Genomic DNA, 19,091 nt, shown 5'->3' with positions numbered 1-19,091 from the left:
AAAATAAAAAGTGGAATCAAACAATAAACCACTGCAAAAGAGCTTGCTTAGTAAATTAGGCCTCTAAAGAATACAAGAAAATTGATTCATCTTGAGTATTAATGCTCTCTGATGCTATACTTATATTCCAGGAAACATAAGTCTGGAGTTAGGACAGGCAGAGTGTTGTTTTGGGGCTAGTCCAAGATGCGCAGTGGCTGAGAGGAATAAACCAGTTGTTAGAATGTAAAAATGTCACAAGGAAACCATTTGTGCTTCAGGAGCTGTTGCGTTGATTGGTGCGTTGCGTGGGGTAATGCGTAATTAGGAGGTCCAGCTGCACAGTTTTGCGCAGTGAGTACGAAGAACAGGCGTACTGTATTTCTTTAATTTGATTTGCGAAGTCTGGAATGAAGTCAAAAAGGCTTTGCCTCACTAACAGGCACAAATGGGTGGCTTTTTGAGCATCTGTTTTCAAATTGTTGATAAATATCAGGGAAAGCTAGTTACACAAATTCAGACATAACTGTAGAACAGCTTAGCAGCAAGTGCCTTGTGTGTAGGAGAGAATCTATTTTGCTGCGAACTCTGGTCCAGAACTGAACGCAGGGCCCCAGCACTACAAGGCGGCAGTGCTAACCACTGTGCCTCCTAGCCATCCCCTTGTGTAAACTTCTAATTACTTTTTTATATTGTCTTTTGAAGAATAAAATGAGGTAACATTTTGTAATTCCATTCCATTTCCATTCCATTATTAGCAAAAGAGAACAGTTCGACAGGAATTTCTGTCTGAAAGCTTGTCTATTAAAGCAGAAACATTTGAGGTGCCTGTAGTATCTTTTCTCATACTTGATTTAACCAAGGCCAGTTGGTTCATGTTCCTCTTATTCAACACTCATAAGGGTTAAAGGCCTCTGGTATTCCTGTGTTGAAGGGAGATCTATAGGGATTTCAGACACCTCTGCAAAGACACCCCCTCCCTTCTGATTTCTGTCCTCCCCATCTGTAAATTTCTGACAAGCGCTAAGGAAAAGGCAGATCAGGATATTGGAATCTTTTGTATCCTTTATTCGTATCTTTTTTTTTTGTTAATTAAAAGTGTTATAGATTAGCTATTCGGGCACTTGCCGGGAGATCAATACTTTGTTAGAGTTGGGCTTTCTTTTTAATCTGCAGCTGTAGACATGCAGCTGTCAGGACAGGGCCCTGATTAATCGCCAGGGCTCGCGGCGGAGCCTAAACGGTCAGATCTTTGTCAGCGTGAGAGTCGTTATCTTCCATCAAAGCCCTGTCAGAGAAACTGAAGTGCTTCACAGAGCTGGTGTTGGTGAAGAGGGTCTATTTGTTTGGATTGGCAATTGCTTTTCCCTTAGTTTGAGAAGACAACCATCCAGTTCATGCCAGTCTCCCAACCTCCTGTCCAGGTTTTGAAATAGCTAAATAACCAACGGGGGAAGGAGATTCATGGCTGGGGTTTCGCCACAAATTTAAGCAGGTTCGAGCCTCAGAATTTCAGCCCACCAACCAAGCACACCATTCCTTTAAAGCACATTAAAACCCTGATTTTCCAGTGCTGATAATGGGTTTGCTAATTAGGAGGGCCACTCCACACGCTCGTTAAAGTGATGAAAATGGAAGCCTGTAAAAATTAATCTGGGAGATCACAGGGTAAGACCCACTGAGCAAGAAAGCAGGAGCTTAATTAGCATAACGTTTCTCTAGAAAATGGTAAAACAATCATTGCGCAATACAAAGTGTTTTTTTTTTATTAGTGCCCAAAATTAAAACCTTTATTCCGAACTGGTCATTGGTAAAACAATTTGGAAAGTGTTAAAACGTAACTATTTAAGAATTAGCTTGTGTATAGGATACGGATGTGTACTCTTCTGGACTGGAGGAGCTGTGACAGAGTGGTTGGACTTCATATCATTTATCTACCCGTCATTGTAGTCCAGGAGACCTGGCAGTAGGGAAGAGAATCACCTAAGACCCTGTGCTCATGGGCATGCAGTGAGGTGGGGAGCCCAGCTGCCTCCCTTATGGGGATATATACCCAGCAGGACACTTTTCAAGCAGCTAGTCTTGTCATAGGTAGGGGGGAAGGAACACTGAGAATCTGGTGCAAATCCACACAAACATGCAGAGCACATGCCAAGGCTGTTTCACTTAACACCAAGGACCCCTGAGCTGTGAGGTACAACTGTGCCAGCTAGCTGTAGCGTCAACAGGGACTAATGTTTATCTAGAACCCATTGATCTTCCACGGGGTGGGGATCTCGGAGTAGCTGACGTGTCAAGAGTCTCTTTTATGTTAGTTCATTTATTTTCTGTTTGTGGTGGGTGGGGTGGGGGTGAATAAAGTGACTTCTTGATGGTTCATTTCAGCATTTAATACAAGTCTTTAATAAAAGCTAATGGCAAATGGTTTGACCATAAAGTCACTTTCTTGCCCCATGACGAGTGAAGAACTCATTGCACTCATTGCACTCCAGGCAGTGTTTTGGAGTGGGGATGCTCCCTTCTGGTCTTTCCAACTCTGTGCAGGTCAGAACTCCAGCTGAACCCGGAATCTTGCATCTAATGGCAAAATAAGGTAATGTTTCTGATGTTTGGTCCTGTGCGGAGAGAGGCGTGTCTGTGACACCTCTGCTGTCACTGCAAGGACCGGCTGCTCATACCAGCTCACAGATCTAATACACCAGCTTTGATTTGGAGTGTGCTTTACTTGAAATTTTTGTGGAGTTATCTAAATAGGCAATTTATTGATCATCTAGTTTTCTCAATGACCTTAATGCGCCATGCGTGCAATCCATTTAAAATAGAAAAACCACCAACAGCAAAGTCTATTTACAGTAATTTCACAAGAGGGATATGGAGATACAGTGCTGATATCAAGTAGCTAAGACATTCTTTGAATTAACTTGGAATTTAGAGCAGCAGTAACAATTTATTGTGGATACTAATGTTAATTATCTGCCTAATCATGTTAGCATACTAACTTTGCCTTATATGTGCAAAAAGGTCTAATAAGAAGCCATTAGGCAGTTCTGTGTCCTGTGGCATTGTGATTAGCTGAAAAGCTAATGAATATTCATACCAATAATACATTGGCTAAGACCCAAACGCATTGTCAGACATGTCCGGGCGTGATTAGCGATTTGTTAGTTCCGTGTACTGTACCATCCCTTCTTTGCGAATAAGTCAGAAGAATATATTTTACTCAATGTGTATTTTGTATGTGCAAAGCTTACTAAATGATCCATGTGGATAATGAAACCAGTATGAAATAGATGTATTTTCAAGTTTGCGCTCTAACATAAGCATATATACATAAAAAGCATATGTTTTCACATATGCAGTTTTTTGTGTCAGTTAAAAACTAAACTCAAGATGAATCTTTTTAGTGGAAAGTCTCTAAGCCCCATGTGCACTTCACTATATAGATTCAAAAAATATTCTTTTGGGGATGTAATGCTTTTTCATATAATGTGTGTATAAATACAGTATGTGTGTGTTCTTTTGCCAGCACAACAGATTGAAAATAGAATTACTTTAAAAAATCATCAAAATGTTAATGTTAACAAACGGGCTGTTTCTTATCTGTGCACTCCAGTCCCACTAGAAGGCAAAAAAATTCCTCTTTGCATATCTCCATGTACTTGCAAGGGACTCTTGCGAAATGTATCCATTCACTCATTCATTTGATCAGTTAGCCAATCAGTCATTGACGCATTTTGCTCTTTATTTCAAAATGGAGGGACAAAAAAAACCCAGGAACATAGTAAAATCTGAAATTCCTTCTACCTTTGTGAGCCGGTGTGAGTTCTTTGTGAGATTACGTCTGCCTGCTGGTGTCTGAGCTGCGTTTACGTTGGCACGGCTGTTTGATGTCAATTCCAGTGATTTTGGGATTACTTTTCAATAACGGATTAATTCTGTAAGTGCCTTTGGCTGCCTGTGCCCAGACTTTGTAATGCATTACAGTGTGCGATAGGGGAGGAGGGGTGGGAGAATAACTGATTATACACTGTGTTTACTGTAAACATCCTTGGGAGCAGAAGGCCATAGGCTTGGAGTATTAACCTTAATGCCTGAAATATTCAATTTCCTCACAGGGTTATCTGCCTGCAAATATGGAGAGGAGAGAACTAGTCCTGCGCCGAAAGCGAGAGGAATATTTTGGCTTCATCCAGCAGTATTATGACTCCAGGAATGATGAGCACCACCGAGACACCTACAGACAGGTACGGTCCCAGGAGTGTTCCCCCCTCTTTCCCTGAACTCCCTTCCTGTTCAGTAACTTACTGTTTCACTCTCAGCGTTTCTCCTCAAACTGCAGGCCTTCAGTCAGTACAGTTCCATACATTGTTTCGAGACCTTTTCATTGATAGTGCCGGCACTTGCAAGTCAGGCAGTTCAAGTTCTTGATTATACTCTGAAATATGCCGCCAAGAAGCGTTGCAGGAATCTCAGATTGGTTTTCTGCTTTAAGCCACCCTGTTCCCACTTCTCCCAGTTCTCCCACTCAGCCATTTGTCCTCAGACACACTGTCAGACCCGTAGGGCCATACAGGTGAGCTGCATTTGGAGGAGTGGTGCCTCTCTCTCTCCAGGAGCCCAGTAAGTGCCAGGGGCACTGTTGTGAGGCAAGCTGTGGACAATCTGCCTGATTGAGGTCCCCTAAGTGCACATCATATAACTATCCCAATAGTGCGCTGCTGCCTGGGTAATCCTGGCCCAGCTCAAATTGTATTATAAGGTTCAGCTGGCACACTCATTAGGTCCTTTTCTGGATGAGACACATGGGAGCTCTAGAAATGTCATGTTTCATGGTGGAAATAAATATTCCTGCATGGCCCTCCCTTTTCAGAGAAGCACAGGGTGCGTCAGCCTTATGAAGGACATTCATCTTGGTTTTGAGTGCTAGTCAGGCCCACAAACTGCTCTGTTTCACATTAGTGAGACATGGGAAGTTACAAATTTATGTGTCCATGGGGGGCATCTCAGCTTGTGAAGGCCCTGCTCAAGGACTCAGGTTGGGCTCTCTAGTTCAGAGGTGGCTGCTTCTAATCCGGGCTTCGCCACTATCCAGCTGTGAATGGGATTTTTCGTGGGATGGTGCACATTTTACTGAGTGTCGGCTTCTGTGAGCATAAAGTGAAAATAGATGATAACATGAATAATAAATCATTAAGCTTTACGTTGCATTCATAAATCTCGTTCATTGTATCTTTTATATGCCACTTTGCACATCAGACTTCTGAAATTTTTGGAATAATTTAAGTCCTACTTATGTGTCAGCACGATTCTTGTGCTGGATTACTGCCGTCATGATCACTGGACAGGTTAGGGAGAAAATGGAGGAGTGAAGTGCTGGCTTTCTGGGATTTAATATTGACTTCCCCAAATTTATTTTTAATAATTTTTTAGGTATTGACGCGGATAATCACATGTAGAAAGCCATTTAGGAAATTCCATGTCATTTAGCAAAGGTAAGAATTTAGTAATTTTTCCGAAAAATGCCCTGGCTATTAGAGAGAGGTGTGTTGGTCTTCTTTTCGATGTCTTAACCCTGCATTTTTGCTGGCAGTGATAAGAGAAGCAGAAGAACTGAAAGTGTGTGGGTTGGTTATATCTCTCCTTCGAGGGTTGTAGTCATGACCTCAACAGTTTAAGAATTAGGGTCTCCAGAAGAAGGGTTAATAGTTGGCAATTCAGACATTGTGGCATAGCCTTGCCCATCTCTTGGAATAAACAGAATGCCCTTTTGCCCTCTAGGGAGAAGTGACTTAACATTCATGCCTTGATGTATAAAACTATTCCTCTAACTAACCAGCAAAACAAACTCTTCCCATCCTTTTTTTTCCTCCCCTGAGATATTGTTTAATGTGTGGCACATAATCCTGCAAACATCGACTGCCTTTAAACATTTCCCATGGCCTTTTCTTGAACGTTTTACTGAGAACTCCTGCAGACCCCATAAATAAAGCATGAGCTCATATGTTATAAAAATTTGTACAAGTTGAATTTTAATTGCACATGTTAAATATTAGCCATTAGCTTAGGCTGTCTGCCCTGTAACTAATGTTAGGCACACGTCTAATCGCAGTGCACAGCTCCCTTGTTGATGTTCGCTTTGGAATTGCTGTTGTTTCAATGTGTAGTTCTTCAATTATTAAAACACATAATTTCATATCCAGGCTTTATGACAGAGGAACGGTACTGATTTACAATGTTTTACTGCAAACAAGAAATGTTGCTCGGAGCTGCAGGTTATGATTGATAAAAAGGTTAAGATAACATTTGCAAGTAATCTGAAGAAGAGAGTCTTCTGCTTGGAGAATTGCTTTTGTAAATTGCCCTTTTCTTCTCATCCCAGGCTGTTTTCAAATTGGTGGCTCTTGGCATGGCAGGCAATTAAATCTCAGAATTGGGGTTTTCTCAGGTGGAGCCTCGTTTGCCTTGCCTCTGTTCCTCTTCTCTGTCATGTTCCCATCTGTCAATGTTAAATCAGGGAGCTGGGAATTTCTCCTCATTCCTAAAGAGACGGATATTTAGCTTTGACATTTTATGCTGTGGGGCAGCATGGTGGCACAGTAGTTAGCACTGCTACCTTGCAGTGTTGGGGTCCATGTTCTATCCTTGGGATGCTATCTGTGTGGGCATCATATGTTCTCTGTGTTCCTGTGGGTTTCTTCTAGGTGCTCTAGTTTCCTCCCACAGTCCCAAAACACACTGGTAGGTTAACTGGTTTCTGGGAAAATAGACGTGTGTGTGTGTGTGTGTGTGTGTGTGTGTGTGTGTGTGTCTCTCTCTCTCTCTCTGTCTTCTCTGGGATGAACTGATGTCCTATTCAGGGTGTACCCTGCTTTGCAGCCACTCCTTGCTGGGATGGGCTCTGGCTCCCCTGCGACCCTAAATTGAATAAAATGGTTAGAAAATGGATCGAAGGGTGGAGGGATTTTGTGCTGTGTGACAGTGTCCTTCACACCCTGCCCCTGCACTGCCCAGTGATCTGAGGAATGTAGAAGGTTGGCAAGTGGAGAAAAAACTAAAAGAAGCCTGCATTCTTTCATAGTACAGTACTTCCTCTGAATGCGGAGCAGTTCAATGATTTCATGATTCTGATGATAAAAACAGTCTACACTCCAGTACAGAGATGTGTACTGTAAGTCTCTTAAGTAAGCACACTCCAATTTCCCTGTCTGCCACTGCAGAAAGGGTAATGTTGATGGACAGTTGCTTAAAAATACAGTATATTAAGCCTGTATGACTAGGATGCTTTAAAGGAATAAATAAGTAGTTTTTGATTAATCATAATGTGACAGACTTTGCTGTCCACACTGTTTATTCTGTAATTGTTTCAGAACATCTACATAAAGACACATAGCCAATGTCTCACATCAACACTTTGCTTCAGCTTTTTCTGTGTTCCTCCATGAGACTTGCCCTTTGACCACCTCGCGCAGATTGACTCCTGCCCATCCAGACGTTGGGTGCACCCACACCATAAAAAAGCTGTTAGAACACCTGCATGGTAGGCTGGTGCCAGGTTAGTGGTTGTGAGGGAGAGAAAGACTGATGGAAAAGTGTTTTTTTCTCAGAAAATGGACTTAAACCTCCAATAGAAAAAGTCTGTTCTTGTTGCAGCTTACTTTTGTAGAAAAGCAAATTTAGTGATAGATATTGACATACCTGTAGACTGAAACAGCAGAAAAGGCGTTGTGTGGTTCAGAGCTGCACTGACCAGCACTTTGTCTGTTAAATACTGTAGCAATTGATGGGCAGAAGAAGAGTGAGTTTTCAGTAAAGTTTTATTTATAGTAAATTAATTTGAAAAATAGATTTTTTGTATGCCTAATGAACTATAGAAATAACTTTTCTTAGCAGATACTTATGTCTGCTGGTAGTACATTTTTGTTGCGGGTACGTTCTCCTCCTTTTGGGAGGTAAACCAGAGACATGAACAAATATACAAATGATAAAAAAAAAACTTTTTAAGGCTGTGTTAGTGCTGCAGCCTGGTCTTTTCTGGTGGTTGTTTTAAAGGAGACCCCATTAGCCCTATACAATTTGTTGCATTAGGAATTTGTCTTTTCACATACCCCAGCTTGCTCTCCATGAGACACATAGACATACAGACAGGGAGAGAGCCTGGGGTCAGAGCGCAGGGTCAGCTATTGTACAGCGCCCTTGGAGCAGTTGGGGTTAAGGGTCTTGGCTGCGGGATTTGAACCGACAACCTTCCAGCCACAGATCCTTAGTCACAGATCCACCGCTCCGCCCATTAGATGCTGACATCAGTACACTTGGAATTTCCTGTCATGTGTTAGAATGTGGAATATTAGATCACGTTACTGTGTATCACTAAATTTAGTTTTTGTGTCGTACAGACATAGATTACTTTATTTACTAAAGCTGGTGTCTCTAACCTTAAGATCATCTATTTCTAAAGACTGACAACATCTGTATGTTATTGATGAATGAAGCTATTTGTTCATTTTAAGTAGTTTGTTCAGTTGAATACACACTGGTCCTTAAGGGCCAAAGAGTACTCAATTTATAGTCCCAAATGATCTCTATCTAAATTAACAAATCGCTGTCTTATCTGGTCACAATGAAATTGTTTCAGATCTTTAGGAATATGGTGGTTTAATGGTGACCTAAAAGAATTGCTGGTCCCTAGAACCAGGGACAGAGACCCCTGCTATCTGCTACAAATGCAGACAGTTCTCATCCAATTTCTTTGAAAAGAGGAGTACCTTATCCTTTGAAGTCATTTGATAGATTATAGGAATCTCTTTTTCTGTTTGAGATATTCAGTTTAGGGCAAAGGAATGTAGAAAGAGATTTAGATCTCTTTATGTGTGGTAGATGAGTTCAGATTGAATGATATTACAGATACTACCTCAGCCTGGGTTCAAAGCGTGCATTAATGCACACAATCACTTAGTTCTGCTGTGGGTCTCTACGCTACTGAAGAATTATTAAGTTAGAGTATATTAGTGATGACACAAAGCAGGAAGTGTTCTGATTTAAAATAACACTGGTTGTGGATTTCTTGATGACCGTGGCAGGAGTTTGTGTTAAAGCATGACAAAATCTTTAATCATTTATCAGATGTGAAAATGTGGCTTGTTCCTTGTTTGTAAGCTCTGTATTACTTTCCATTCACAGTGTCAGTAAGAGGGAACATAACGACATATTCCTGCACAAGTGATAAAGGTTGAACTCCATTCCATTGGGAACATAAATCTTCATAACAAAATCTCTTTTTACATTACAAGTGATTATTTGTTTAAACACGTAATCAAGAAACATGGGCATATTTTATGAGAAGTGATTAAATTTGTATTTGAGGAGTTTTCTCTTTCTGCTTATTAAAGAGGTTTGAAATGTAAAGGATGACTTGGTATCTTCAGATCTGGGACACTTCTTTCTGCTTTGAAAACACTGAGCGCTATAGTACGTTTCCAATGGACTCATTACAATAATAGTTTTACACATCCTCAGTCTATTTGGCCCTTCCCAATCAATTTGTATTTATTCAGGAGGGTAGCTGCGTCAGCATGCGTAGGCTGCAAAGGAACAAGTAATAGGTTTATTCCATGCTGAAAAAAAGAACACAACGTTTTGGGCGTGGAGCCTTCTTCAGGTGTGAGAGAGACAAGGCAGTAGGCAAAGGTAATGTAGCGGGAGAACAGAAGCTGGGAGGGAGGAAGAGTGAGAGGCGGGAGCAGGGGACGGAAAGAGAGGCCAATCGAGAGGTTTGAAGGGGCTATGTCTGTACTACACAAAGACTAAATTTAGTGATACACAGTAACGTGATCTAATATTCCATATTCTAACACATGACAGGAAATTCCAAGTGTACTGATGTCAGCATCTAATGGGTAGAGCGGTGGTTCCGTGGCTAAGGATCTGTGGCTGGAAGGTTGCCGGTTCAAATCCCGCAGCCAAGACCCTTAACCCCAACTGCTCCAGTGGGGCTGTACAATAGCTGACCCTGCGCTCTGACGACAGGCTCTCTCCCTGTCTGAATGTCTATGTGTCTCATGGAGAGCAAGCTGGGGTATGTGAAAAGACGAATTCCTAATGCAAGAAATTGTATAGGGCTAATAAAGTGATGTTATGTTAAAAGGCAGGATGACACAAATGTTAAATTCTGTTTGCTGTACAGATTACAAACACTGTAATTTCAGAAAACATTTCTGTAGCTTCTGTAAAAATGTAAAAACAGTCAAAAGTATTTCAGTAGCTTTTGCTCCTTTAGCCAAAATTAGTCTTTCTGTCTACATTCCCAGGTGACATAATTCGTTTGACTGCATTAGTATTATACATTCTTTGTTTTTAAAGGATTCTTTCAAATTTCCCTTTGCCCTTTACCAATCATGTCCTCCTTATAATCCCTATCAATCAAATGACTTCGTGGCTACCAACTGGTGTCGGTAGAAGGCAGTGCCTGTTACCTGTAAAGCGCTTTGAGTGGACCTTGAATCACGAGCTGCTTCACTTCTATCCAGCAAAACCATAACCAAGCTACTGTAACACTCTTCTGTTCAGTCTTGTGCTGTTGATGAGTTCGGGAGATCTAGTGAATGGTTGCCCGCAAGGAATGGACTTGTGGAGTTCCTGTTTAAGAGCGTAAATATCATCAACGCCTGTGGACTGATTCAGGTGGTAGTATTTTCAAATACTGTACAGTACGTGGGAGGTAGAGCTACAGATTAATAAACTGGATCCTTATGGATCAGTGAGTCTCGGTAGCTGACTCTGTAGCTTTACCTTTTTGAAGGGCAGAAACATTTTAAGCATCTCTTAATTCCAGCTGACCCATATCTGAACTTGAGAGTGTCTTTGCCCATGAGCGAGCCTGAGAAATGGCTGATTGTGATGCACGATTCTGCACCATAGTGACTAGAGGAAACAGGGTGCTGCTTTTTATAAAGATGCTCATGTACAAATCGGCTTGGTTTGTGCAGCAATTAAGCCTCCATGAAAATCTTCACTGTAATTTCACATGGCAGGAAGGACAGACAATTCTTAGAGGACAGACATCCTCTTCTGGATGAGATCGAGGACCACAAGATGTTCCGAATCCTCTGTCCACAGATGGAAATATGCCACTCTGTGGTGGATGCTGATGACGATGAGGATGCTGTACATAGTGATAAAGGAAAAGACAAAAACAAAAAATACTAAACAAGAACATACCGGATAAACTGTAGTGCGTCAAACATAGGCCCTAGTAAAAAGGTGAGTTTTGAGTTTAAATTTGAAGAGAGTGAAAGAATTTGTTTCTATAAGAGTCGGAGGTTACAGAAAAAACTCCAAAAGTCCAAGATTTACACCAAGTTACATCAAGCAAAGGACCAGCCTCAACTGAATGTAGCCTATAGCAGGGAGTACAAACATGAAGTTCAGAGATGTATGATGGAGCCAGATTATTTAAAGCCTTAAAAGTTAGTAACAACATCTTTTACTGAATATGTGATTTTACAAGTCACCAATAAGGAGATTTAAGTGTAGGAGTGATAGGTTGCCATGGTCTGGTGGGAGTTAGAAACCTAGCTGCAGAGTTTAGGACATTTTGTAAATTACGGAGAAGAGAGTTGGGGAGCCCATAGAGTAAAGAATTGCAGAAATCATGCCTAGATGTTATAAATGCGTGAATCAAGAACTCAGCATTGGACATTGATAGAAATTGGCAATATTTCTAAGGTGAAAAAAGATGACTGAGTCTTACTTTTTCCTCTTGGGGCTCAAAAGACAAGAGAGGATCAAGAGGGACTCCCAGATTCCTGACTACGGTAGACATACAGTATGAATGTGGAAGCCATCCATGATTACAGTGAAGCTCTCCATCTTTTCCAGCTGACATTTGCTACCCAACAGTGAGATTTCTGTTTGGTCACTATTTAGGTTAAAGGAATTTAATGTCAAATAGAGCTCGATGTTACACAGATAAAAGTGATAAGTGACAAAGATATGAGATCTGAGGAAGAAGTTGTAATGTAAACCTGAGTATCATCTGCATAATGGTGAAACTGAAGATCATGTTTGTGTATAATTTAGCCAAGAGGAAGCATATAAATAATAAAAAGTAGTGGGCCCAAGACTGAACCCTGAGGTACACCGTGATTGACTGGGGCCATGGGAGATTTATGAGGACCAAGGAAAACAACAAGTCGCCAGTCAGATATGAGCCGAACCGGTTATGAACAATGCCATTGATATATGACATCTCTGGTTCCATGTGTGTTTGTGGTGTCCCCCCTTTCCCTCCTGCCCCATTTGTGCAGCATGGCAGTGCTGCTGGGGAAGGTGTAATGCAGAGGTTTTCACTGGAGCTGGAGCTAATGCACAGACCAGGACCATTGATTAGTGTTGCCTGAAAAGTGGATGGAGAAATACAAGAATAAAAGGATTATTGATTGGGTTGAATGTCTCCACTTGAGCAGAGGTGTCTGCGACTGGTTGAGGTGTCCCAGGAAATTCTTGGATCATTGGATTGTCATGTGATTGTTTGTAGTGAGGAGCTCAGGAGGAAAGCACACTAAAAATGGTTAAAAACTTTCTGAGTGGCCTTTTGGATAATTGCAGGCTCAGGTGTTTTTTGGCAGAGCAGTAACACACCTGGGCCTATAAGCAGATCTTCGTGGTTAATAATTCATGGGCCACATTGTTTTTGGGTATGAGTGACTGAAACCACTTAACCACAAGTAGTAGCAGTCCTTCACTGCACAAAAGATGTTCATAGATGTTATTAAATGGCTTGTGAAATCACTGTGTCTGCCATTGAGCTAGTGCTGGTCAAAGTCCAGGTTGTCTCATAAATAACCTGGCACACAGACTCTTAAGTGCTCAGGCAGCTACAGTAGGCTTTGCAGAAATTGGCATATAATTGTCAATAAGGGGGATATTCTGGCTCTTCTCCCTGCATCTGTGCAACACAAAGGTTTTTATTAATATTGACAGACCTGCTTATATAGACATCATATCCCCCATTGAATGTTGTAAATTCAGGACCGCGTTAAGCCTCTTAGGTCTGTAGGAACCTAAGTCAATCTTCTGTAGGACATTCACAGAAAAGGCATATTAGATAGGATATGACCATTATTAGTGAGTGAAATTTGGACTAGAGGTATTAAAGAACATCATAAAATATACAGATGCAATGAGGCCATTTGACAGATTTTGAGCATCCAGTTCTAAGCAATAAGTAGCTAGTTAATAAGCCTCTCATAAGGCCTAATTTAAAATACTGTGAACAGTTTTGGTCATCACATTATAGAGGAGATATTGCTGCTTTGGAATCAATCCAGAGAAGAGAAATTTGATACATTGTAGGACTTAGAGGAATGTCCTATACCGACAGGCTTAAGGAACTGAACCTTTATAGTCTTGAATAGAGAAAACTAAGAAGGGTATTCTGATATAAGTGTTCAAAGGCACCGAGTAAGTAATCGCAGTAGACTTCTTCAGAGCCAATAGTGAAACATGAACCAAAGGACATATTCGGAAACCAGATGGAAGTACAATTAAAACTGAGAGGAGGAAGCACGTCTTTAGACAAAAGGTTGTGGGTGTCTGGAACAAGTTATGCGGCTGCGTTGCTGAAGACAGTACCCTAGTGTCCTTTAAGAAACAGCTAGATGAGATCAGCAGTCAAATTGGATAGATGGCCTCTTTTGCTGTGTAGCCTTTCCTATGTTCTTAAGAACGTCATGAAGATCGTTCTTGAATGACCCCCGATTCTCACCATCCACAGTGTGACGTGACATTTCTTTGCATAACCCATGCCTGTTTAGGGAATTGTCTCTGTTTCAGACCACATCTTTTTATTAAGCTTTGGAATTTTTAACAATTAACTATATTACTTATCTTACAGTAGGTTCTCCATCACCCCTTCCCCAAAGAAACAAACAGCTGCAGAGATGGGCAATGCATACATTTTATGTTCACTGTCCTTTCTCCTAGCTGTCAATTATTTCGTGGTCAGTATCCTTTGAGTCAAATCCATGCATTTATTTTCTCTCCTCCTGCTTTCTCTGTATCTCTGCCCTATTCCACAGTCACAACTGTTTGCTGTGCTTTTCCTGTGTGGATGAAAAGCATTGTATATTTGTCACAGTGTTTTCAGACAGGACAGGGGCTTGGTGTTTGGCATTCATTTGGCTCCTTGTCAGCAGGTGAGGTCACTCATCTAAATTCATCTTCTCCTCTTTCCCTCTGGACAGTTCACACTAAAAACACCTCTCTTGCTTTTTCCAGAAAAACTTCCATCTAATGTCTTTGTAGGGAATAAGGAGATGGTACCTTAAATCTGTTTTCAGCTACACCTGAGAACTCAGTTTTGAAAGATCTGCTTTCTTTACCTGGAAGCTTTAAATATTTATTGCCCACCAAGGGTTTGAAATAGTTTATAAATATTCCAGGAGGCTGTTTGAATGTGAACTCTACAGAGCTGGTGTCAGATACATGGTGTAAAGAGACTGAACTCAGCCTCAGTAATGTATTTCTTACGTGTTTCTTTCTGTAATGCTGTCCTTAGTGCTCCATACAATCTCTCTGTTGTTCTCCCTCTGTGAAATACAAATTAATTAAAGCCCAGTGTTTCGGCTCTCGGCATGATTTTTTATATACAGGTGAAAATGGAACATAATTAAAAGACGATCCAAAACATGCACTAGATCCTCTGCAAAGTATCTCTTTTGTCACTGCAGAAGAAAATGTGTTTAGCAGCAAAAAAAACAAAACAAACAAAGCAAAAAGATGCTGTGCCGCTTGTGTGATTATATATCCTAAACCCAAATGAAAAAGGGAAGAAAACATATTTTACAGCATCTCATTAATGATTCTGAGCAAAATCGATTCCCTCACAGCCTGTAAATCTCAAGTTAATGGTGCAGGGTTGGTGTTCGATAAGTATTGCAACTCCCCCTTTCCTTTGTCAAATAACTTACAGAATAGCTATCAAGTTTATTTATGTAGCATTTCAGCTTTATCATAATGGGCCCTTTGTCTGAAACGGGCAGCTAATATTCCAGAAAGCTGTTTTTCTGGGAGTGATGTTCATTTTGATGAATATGCCGCCTAGGAGATGTTTAAACAGTCGCCCTCCCATCAGGCAGCTCTTGATTCCTGGTTTATAATGGGAGCGTCTGAGTGCAGATGGACCGGGGGGAGGGATGGAAGACGAGCTAAAGCGATTGTTATTTCCATTGATATTTCGAGCATTGATGGAAAGCCACACCGTGCTTATTGAAATTAGTGCCGCCATTCACGGCTCCAGAAGTAATTACCAAAGAAGCAAAGGACAGCTCTGCCTTTCTCCCCTAGATGCCCATTTCTAATGCCTCTACAGCAGCGCTCAGAGTTAAACACATCAGGCTTCCCTGAGCTTGTTGAAAAGAGCATCAGTGTTTATTTTCTTCCTTATTGGCCCAACAGTTTTCTCTTCTGTTGCTTCTTGAACAAAGGGGAAAGCACAACAGCAAGGAATTAAGCATAGTCTTTCCTCCATATACCACCAGTTCAAATTCAGAGGCAAGCTAATCACTAGATGACAATATCATGGCATAGCTATAATCTGGTCCACCGAGAAGAATTTTAGAGCTACTGTCCATCATACTGACTGGGAGAGGCCCATTCTTTTTGAATTGTCTTAATCGGCTGCATGGAAAGAAAGCTTGAGTTCAGCTTCTGAAGATAGAGCTCTTTTATTTGCCATCATTTTTTTTTAAACGTCATTAATGTTTAACCACATTATCATCATGCAACATTTTTAAAGAGGTTTTGGGGAGCCCATTTGAGCTTTGGGGTTCCCCTTGCAGTGGATTCTCCCTCCTCAATACTCAAAGTAAAGTCGCTTTCAGCTGTTTCCTTTTGCAACCTCTTATCTTGCTCCACATGTGCTGAATTTCACAGTACCTCCTTTTTGTTTCATTGCAGATTCACATTGACATTCCCAGAACAAACCCATTGATCCCGCTCTTCCAACAGGCGTCCGTTCAGGAGGTGAGTGTGTGGACCCATTCCTTAGATTCCAAGATCACAGAGGTCTGCCATTTTAAAATGAGCACACATGCCCCCCCCCCCCCCCAGAAAAAGCTGTGAAATAGCCTGTGATTCCTGCAACCCATCAGCATCACTTAGGTGTACATATCAAACTTCAACGAGGTGACACTTTCAGATGCAGATGTTTTTGCCTACTCCATTTTATGCTCAGTGTTTTGTTTGCAGTGTATTTTAAGTTATTTTAATAAGTAATGTCTTTACAAACATGATTGGATATCAACTGTCTCCTCAGCCAGGATGTACCTGCTAACTGGACACTGAGCAATATGAAGACTTTACGGCCAGTAATGTTTGTTGCAGCACAGTGAATTCAGATGGGGGTGATGCTGTGACGTTCGTTGGGATTAGTGTTGGTCACAAATAGAGATGGTCAAATCTATACATTTTTTGTTGCTGCTGAGAGTCCAAATAGGCAGCCAAACAGTGTGTTCATTGTCCTTGACAGTGTGCTCCTTGCTGGAGGTCAGTTGCTGTGCCTCTGACACCCCAGCCCTGATTACAATAAAAGCTGCATGGGAAGAGAGAACGACAGAGTAAATAAAAACAGAATAAAGAAAATCATGGTCTAATCTACACAAATGTTTGAATGCATAAAGGAAATGCAGTACTTAAACGTAGACATTAAACTTAATCATACAAAGTGTTAACAGAAATGCAGGTAGAATAACATCAGTGCGGTAGAAGAATCTGTCATTGTCGTTAAACGTCTTCCTCCTCACCTGCGGGTTCACATACTCGCTGTGTTTGACCAAACCTGGCTTTTGAGAGGCATTCGCAAACCTTCTATCTAGAGCACTCTCAGATAGAGCCCTGAAACTTCTCATACATTCTCAGGCCTGAATCTTCCCATGCACTCTCAGAGACCCTGAGCTTCTTACACCAAGGCTCAATTCAGAATTTGCACACAAATGTTTTTGTCCCCATTGTCTATGGCATCTGTCCCTCTTCATCACCTCTTCCTGAAGATCCCTGTGCTCAGTAACTGTAAAGGTACATACTTTAGGTAATTTTTGTAATATTCCTTTTTATAATGGAAAACTTGGCAGCATGAGGTTTATTTTCTGTCACATTTTTGGGTTATTTAGTATATGTCTATTGATTTACGTGGTGTATTAGACATACCAATGGTAGATCCAGTATAAGGTTTAGGAGAGATTTGTCCCAGAGTACAGGATTTCTGTGACCCACAGACAGTTCGGGAACATATTCCTCATAAGGAGGAGTAATTTTTTTAACTTGAAATATTTTTTATATAATTTGGAACTTATTAATAACCCCAATTTCATTATGGGGCTGGTAGCATCTGATTAATCCTTAATCTACTACCTTGGCACCTCATTTTTTCTGTTTCACCTGAAATACCCACAGAAATAATAGCATTTCCATCAGTAATGAATCTGAGACATGGCGCATTAAACCCTCAAACTGCTTTCAATTAACAGGTTTAAGATGCCTGTAAAATTATTTCCACCTGTGAAATGGGTCACCTCACGTCTTTCTGCTGTGTTTGATTAAATTCACTGTGGCCACAGGCATTTTTAATCAAATACAATTAAAGTTCATTGAAATATTGCTCAGCTGATTTGGGGACAGTAGTTAAGGATTAGAACTGAACACTGTGGGTAATTAAACATTTTCAATTTAGGCAATAATTGATAACTCGAAGCTTCCATTGCTCAGAAGTAAGGGATAGCCTGCCCAATAGAACCTATGTAACTTTGACTTTTCAGGAGCTATTCACTTATTGACATTTTCACAGCAGGAGGAGTCGCATAGCTGTTGCTGTGTGCACTCCCTTGCATTAGCACATCACTCACTGTTCATGGTTTAAATTATCTGCTGTTTATGGTTGTGTGCATTCGAAATAGAGTTGTCTAAGCGGGGAAAAAAAGCATATTCTTCTGCTGTAATAATGCCAATAAAATATTACAAAAGGCAACAACACTGCCGTGATTATTAATCGTATTCTAAAATAAAGATATTTCCATATCTAAGAATTCCAAACATGCCTATCTGTAAAGAGGGTCTTAACTCTCTCAGTGATACCAAGACCAGGTGTCCGAATTATGCTAGAGGGAAAAGGATTGATGGCTGACTGCAGTTCTCCTGAATGTGAAATGCGTCTGAAGTGTTCTGGCAGGGCAAAGCATTAAACGCACTCCGGCATCACACACCCACACAGAAATTGATGGAATTCTCTATGAGTGAATCATGTAGAGTAGTCAGTATAACTAAAGGTTCTCGGATTGTAGTAAATTGTTTTCTCCCTATACATTTGGTAGTATAATATCTGCTGCTGTACTGAGCTGTAAATGTGGCCCTATGGGTCAATGTAATAGTCTGAGAAACCTAAACCTGTCAGATTGTTTCATCTGAAGTCATTTAACAAGAGAGAGTGCCGTGGTGCTGGGTGAAAGTGCAGGAGACAGCTGTTTGAACATTTTCATAGCTATTCAAGACCATGCATTACATTTTTTTTCTTGCAAAGATAGGGGATATGCAAAATCAGATAATTCAATTTACCTTGAACTTTGGAAAATTACATTAAATTTTAATGTACTGTTACAATAATCATGGTGAACGTTAGGCTTCTAGCTCAATTTTGAAGGTTTATATAATATGCATAGGAGATTAAAAATTCAACTTCAGCTTCATCCTGTATTAAATGAAGTGAAATAACAAAACGCTTCCCATTCCTGGGTCTGCCATTAAAAATGCACAGAATCCCATAAGGAACCCAGCTGGACAGGCATTGTGGGATTCTTAAAAAGGAAAACAAAATTAAACACTTTGCTGGAACAAACTTTAAGCAAAACGGAAAATTCAACATATACATGTATAAAGAATACAGTGTAAATATTGCAGGGGTTTATATTTAACTGATTTGCTGATGCTTGTAAAGAGCTAAATTATTTAGTAGTCTCAGAGAAAGATCGCTGTAGCTCTGCAGAGTCAGTGTGGATTTGACCTGGCACCCCCAGGCTGCTCACTCAAAGTTAGGTCAGCCACCTTGGGAAAGGGATGTGTGAGGT

General features: G+C 40.8%; 1 protein-coding gene across 2 annotated transcripts in view; it reads left to right on the top strand.

Moving 5' to 3' along the window:
- The window catches only part of tbc1d22b (TBC1 domain family, member 22B), a 137,361-nt gene that overhangs the window by 38,558 nt on the left and 79,712 nt on the right, over positions 1-19,091 (top strand). For both annotated transcript variants that reach the window (XM_069190323.1, XM_006628423.3), the window contains 2 exons: positions 4,095-4,223; positions 15,934-15,999. In XM_069190323.1, the coding sequence (XP_069046424.1) occupies positions 4,095-4,223; positions 15,934-15,999 (195 nt within the window). The remainder of the gene's footprint in view (positions 1-4,094; positions 4,224-15,933; positions 16,000-19,091) is intronic.

Source organism: Lepisosteus oculatus, chromosome 5, assembly GCF_040954835.1.
Source record: "Lepisosteus oculatus isolate fLepOcu1 chromosome 5, fLepOcu1.hap2, whole genome shotgun sequence".
NCBI classification, from domain to species: domain Eukaryota; kingdom Metazoa; phylum Chordata; class Actinopteri; order Semionotiformes; family Lepisosteidae; genus Lepisosteus; species Lepisosteus oculatus.
Note: the sequence above shows the minus strand (reverse complement) of the source record. Positions and strands in the feature narration are given on the sequence as shown.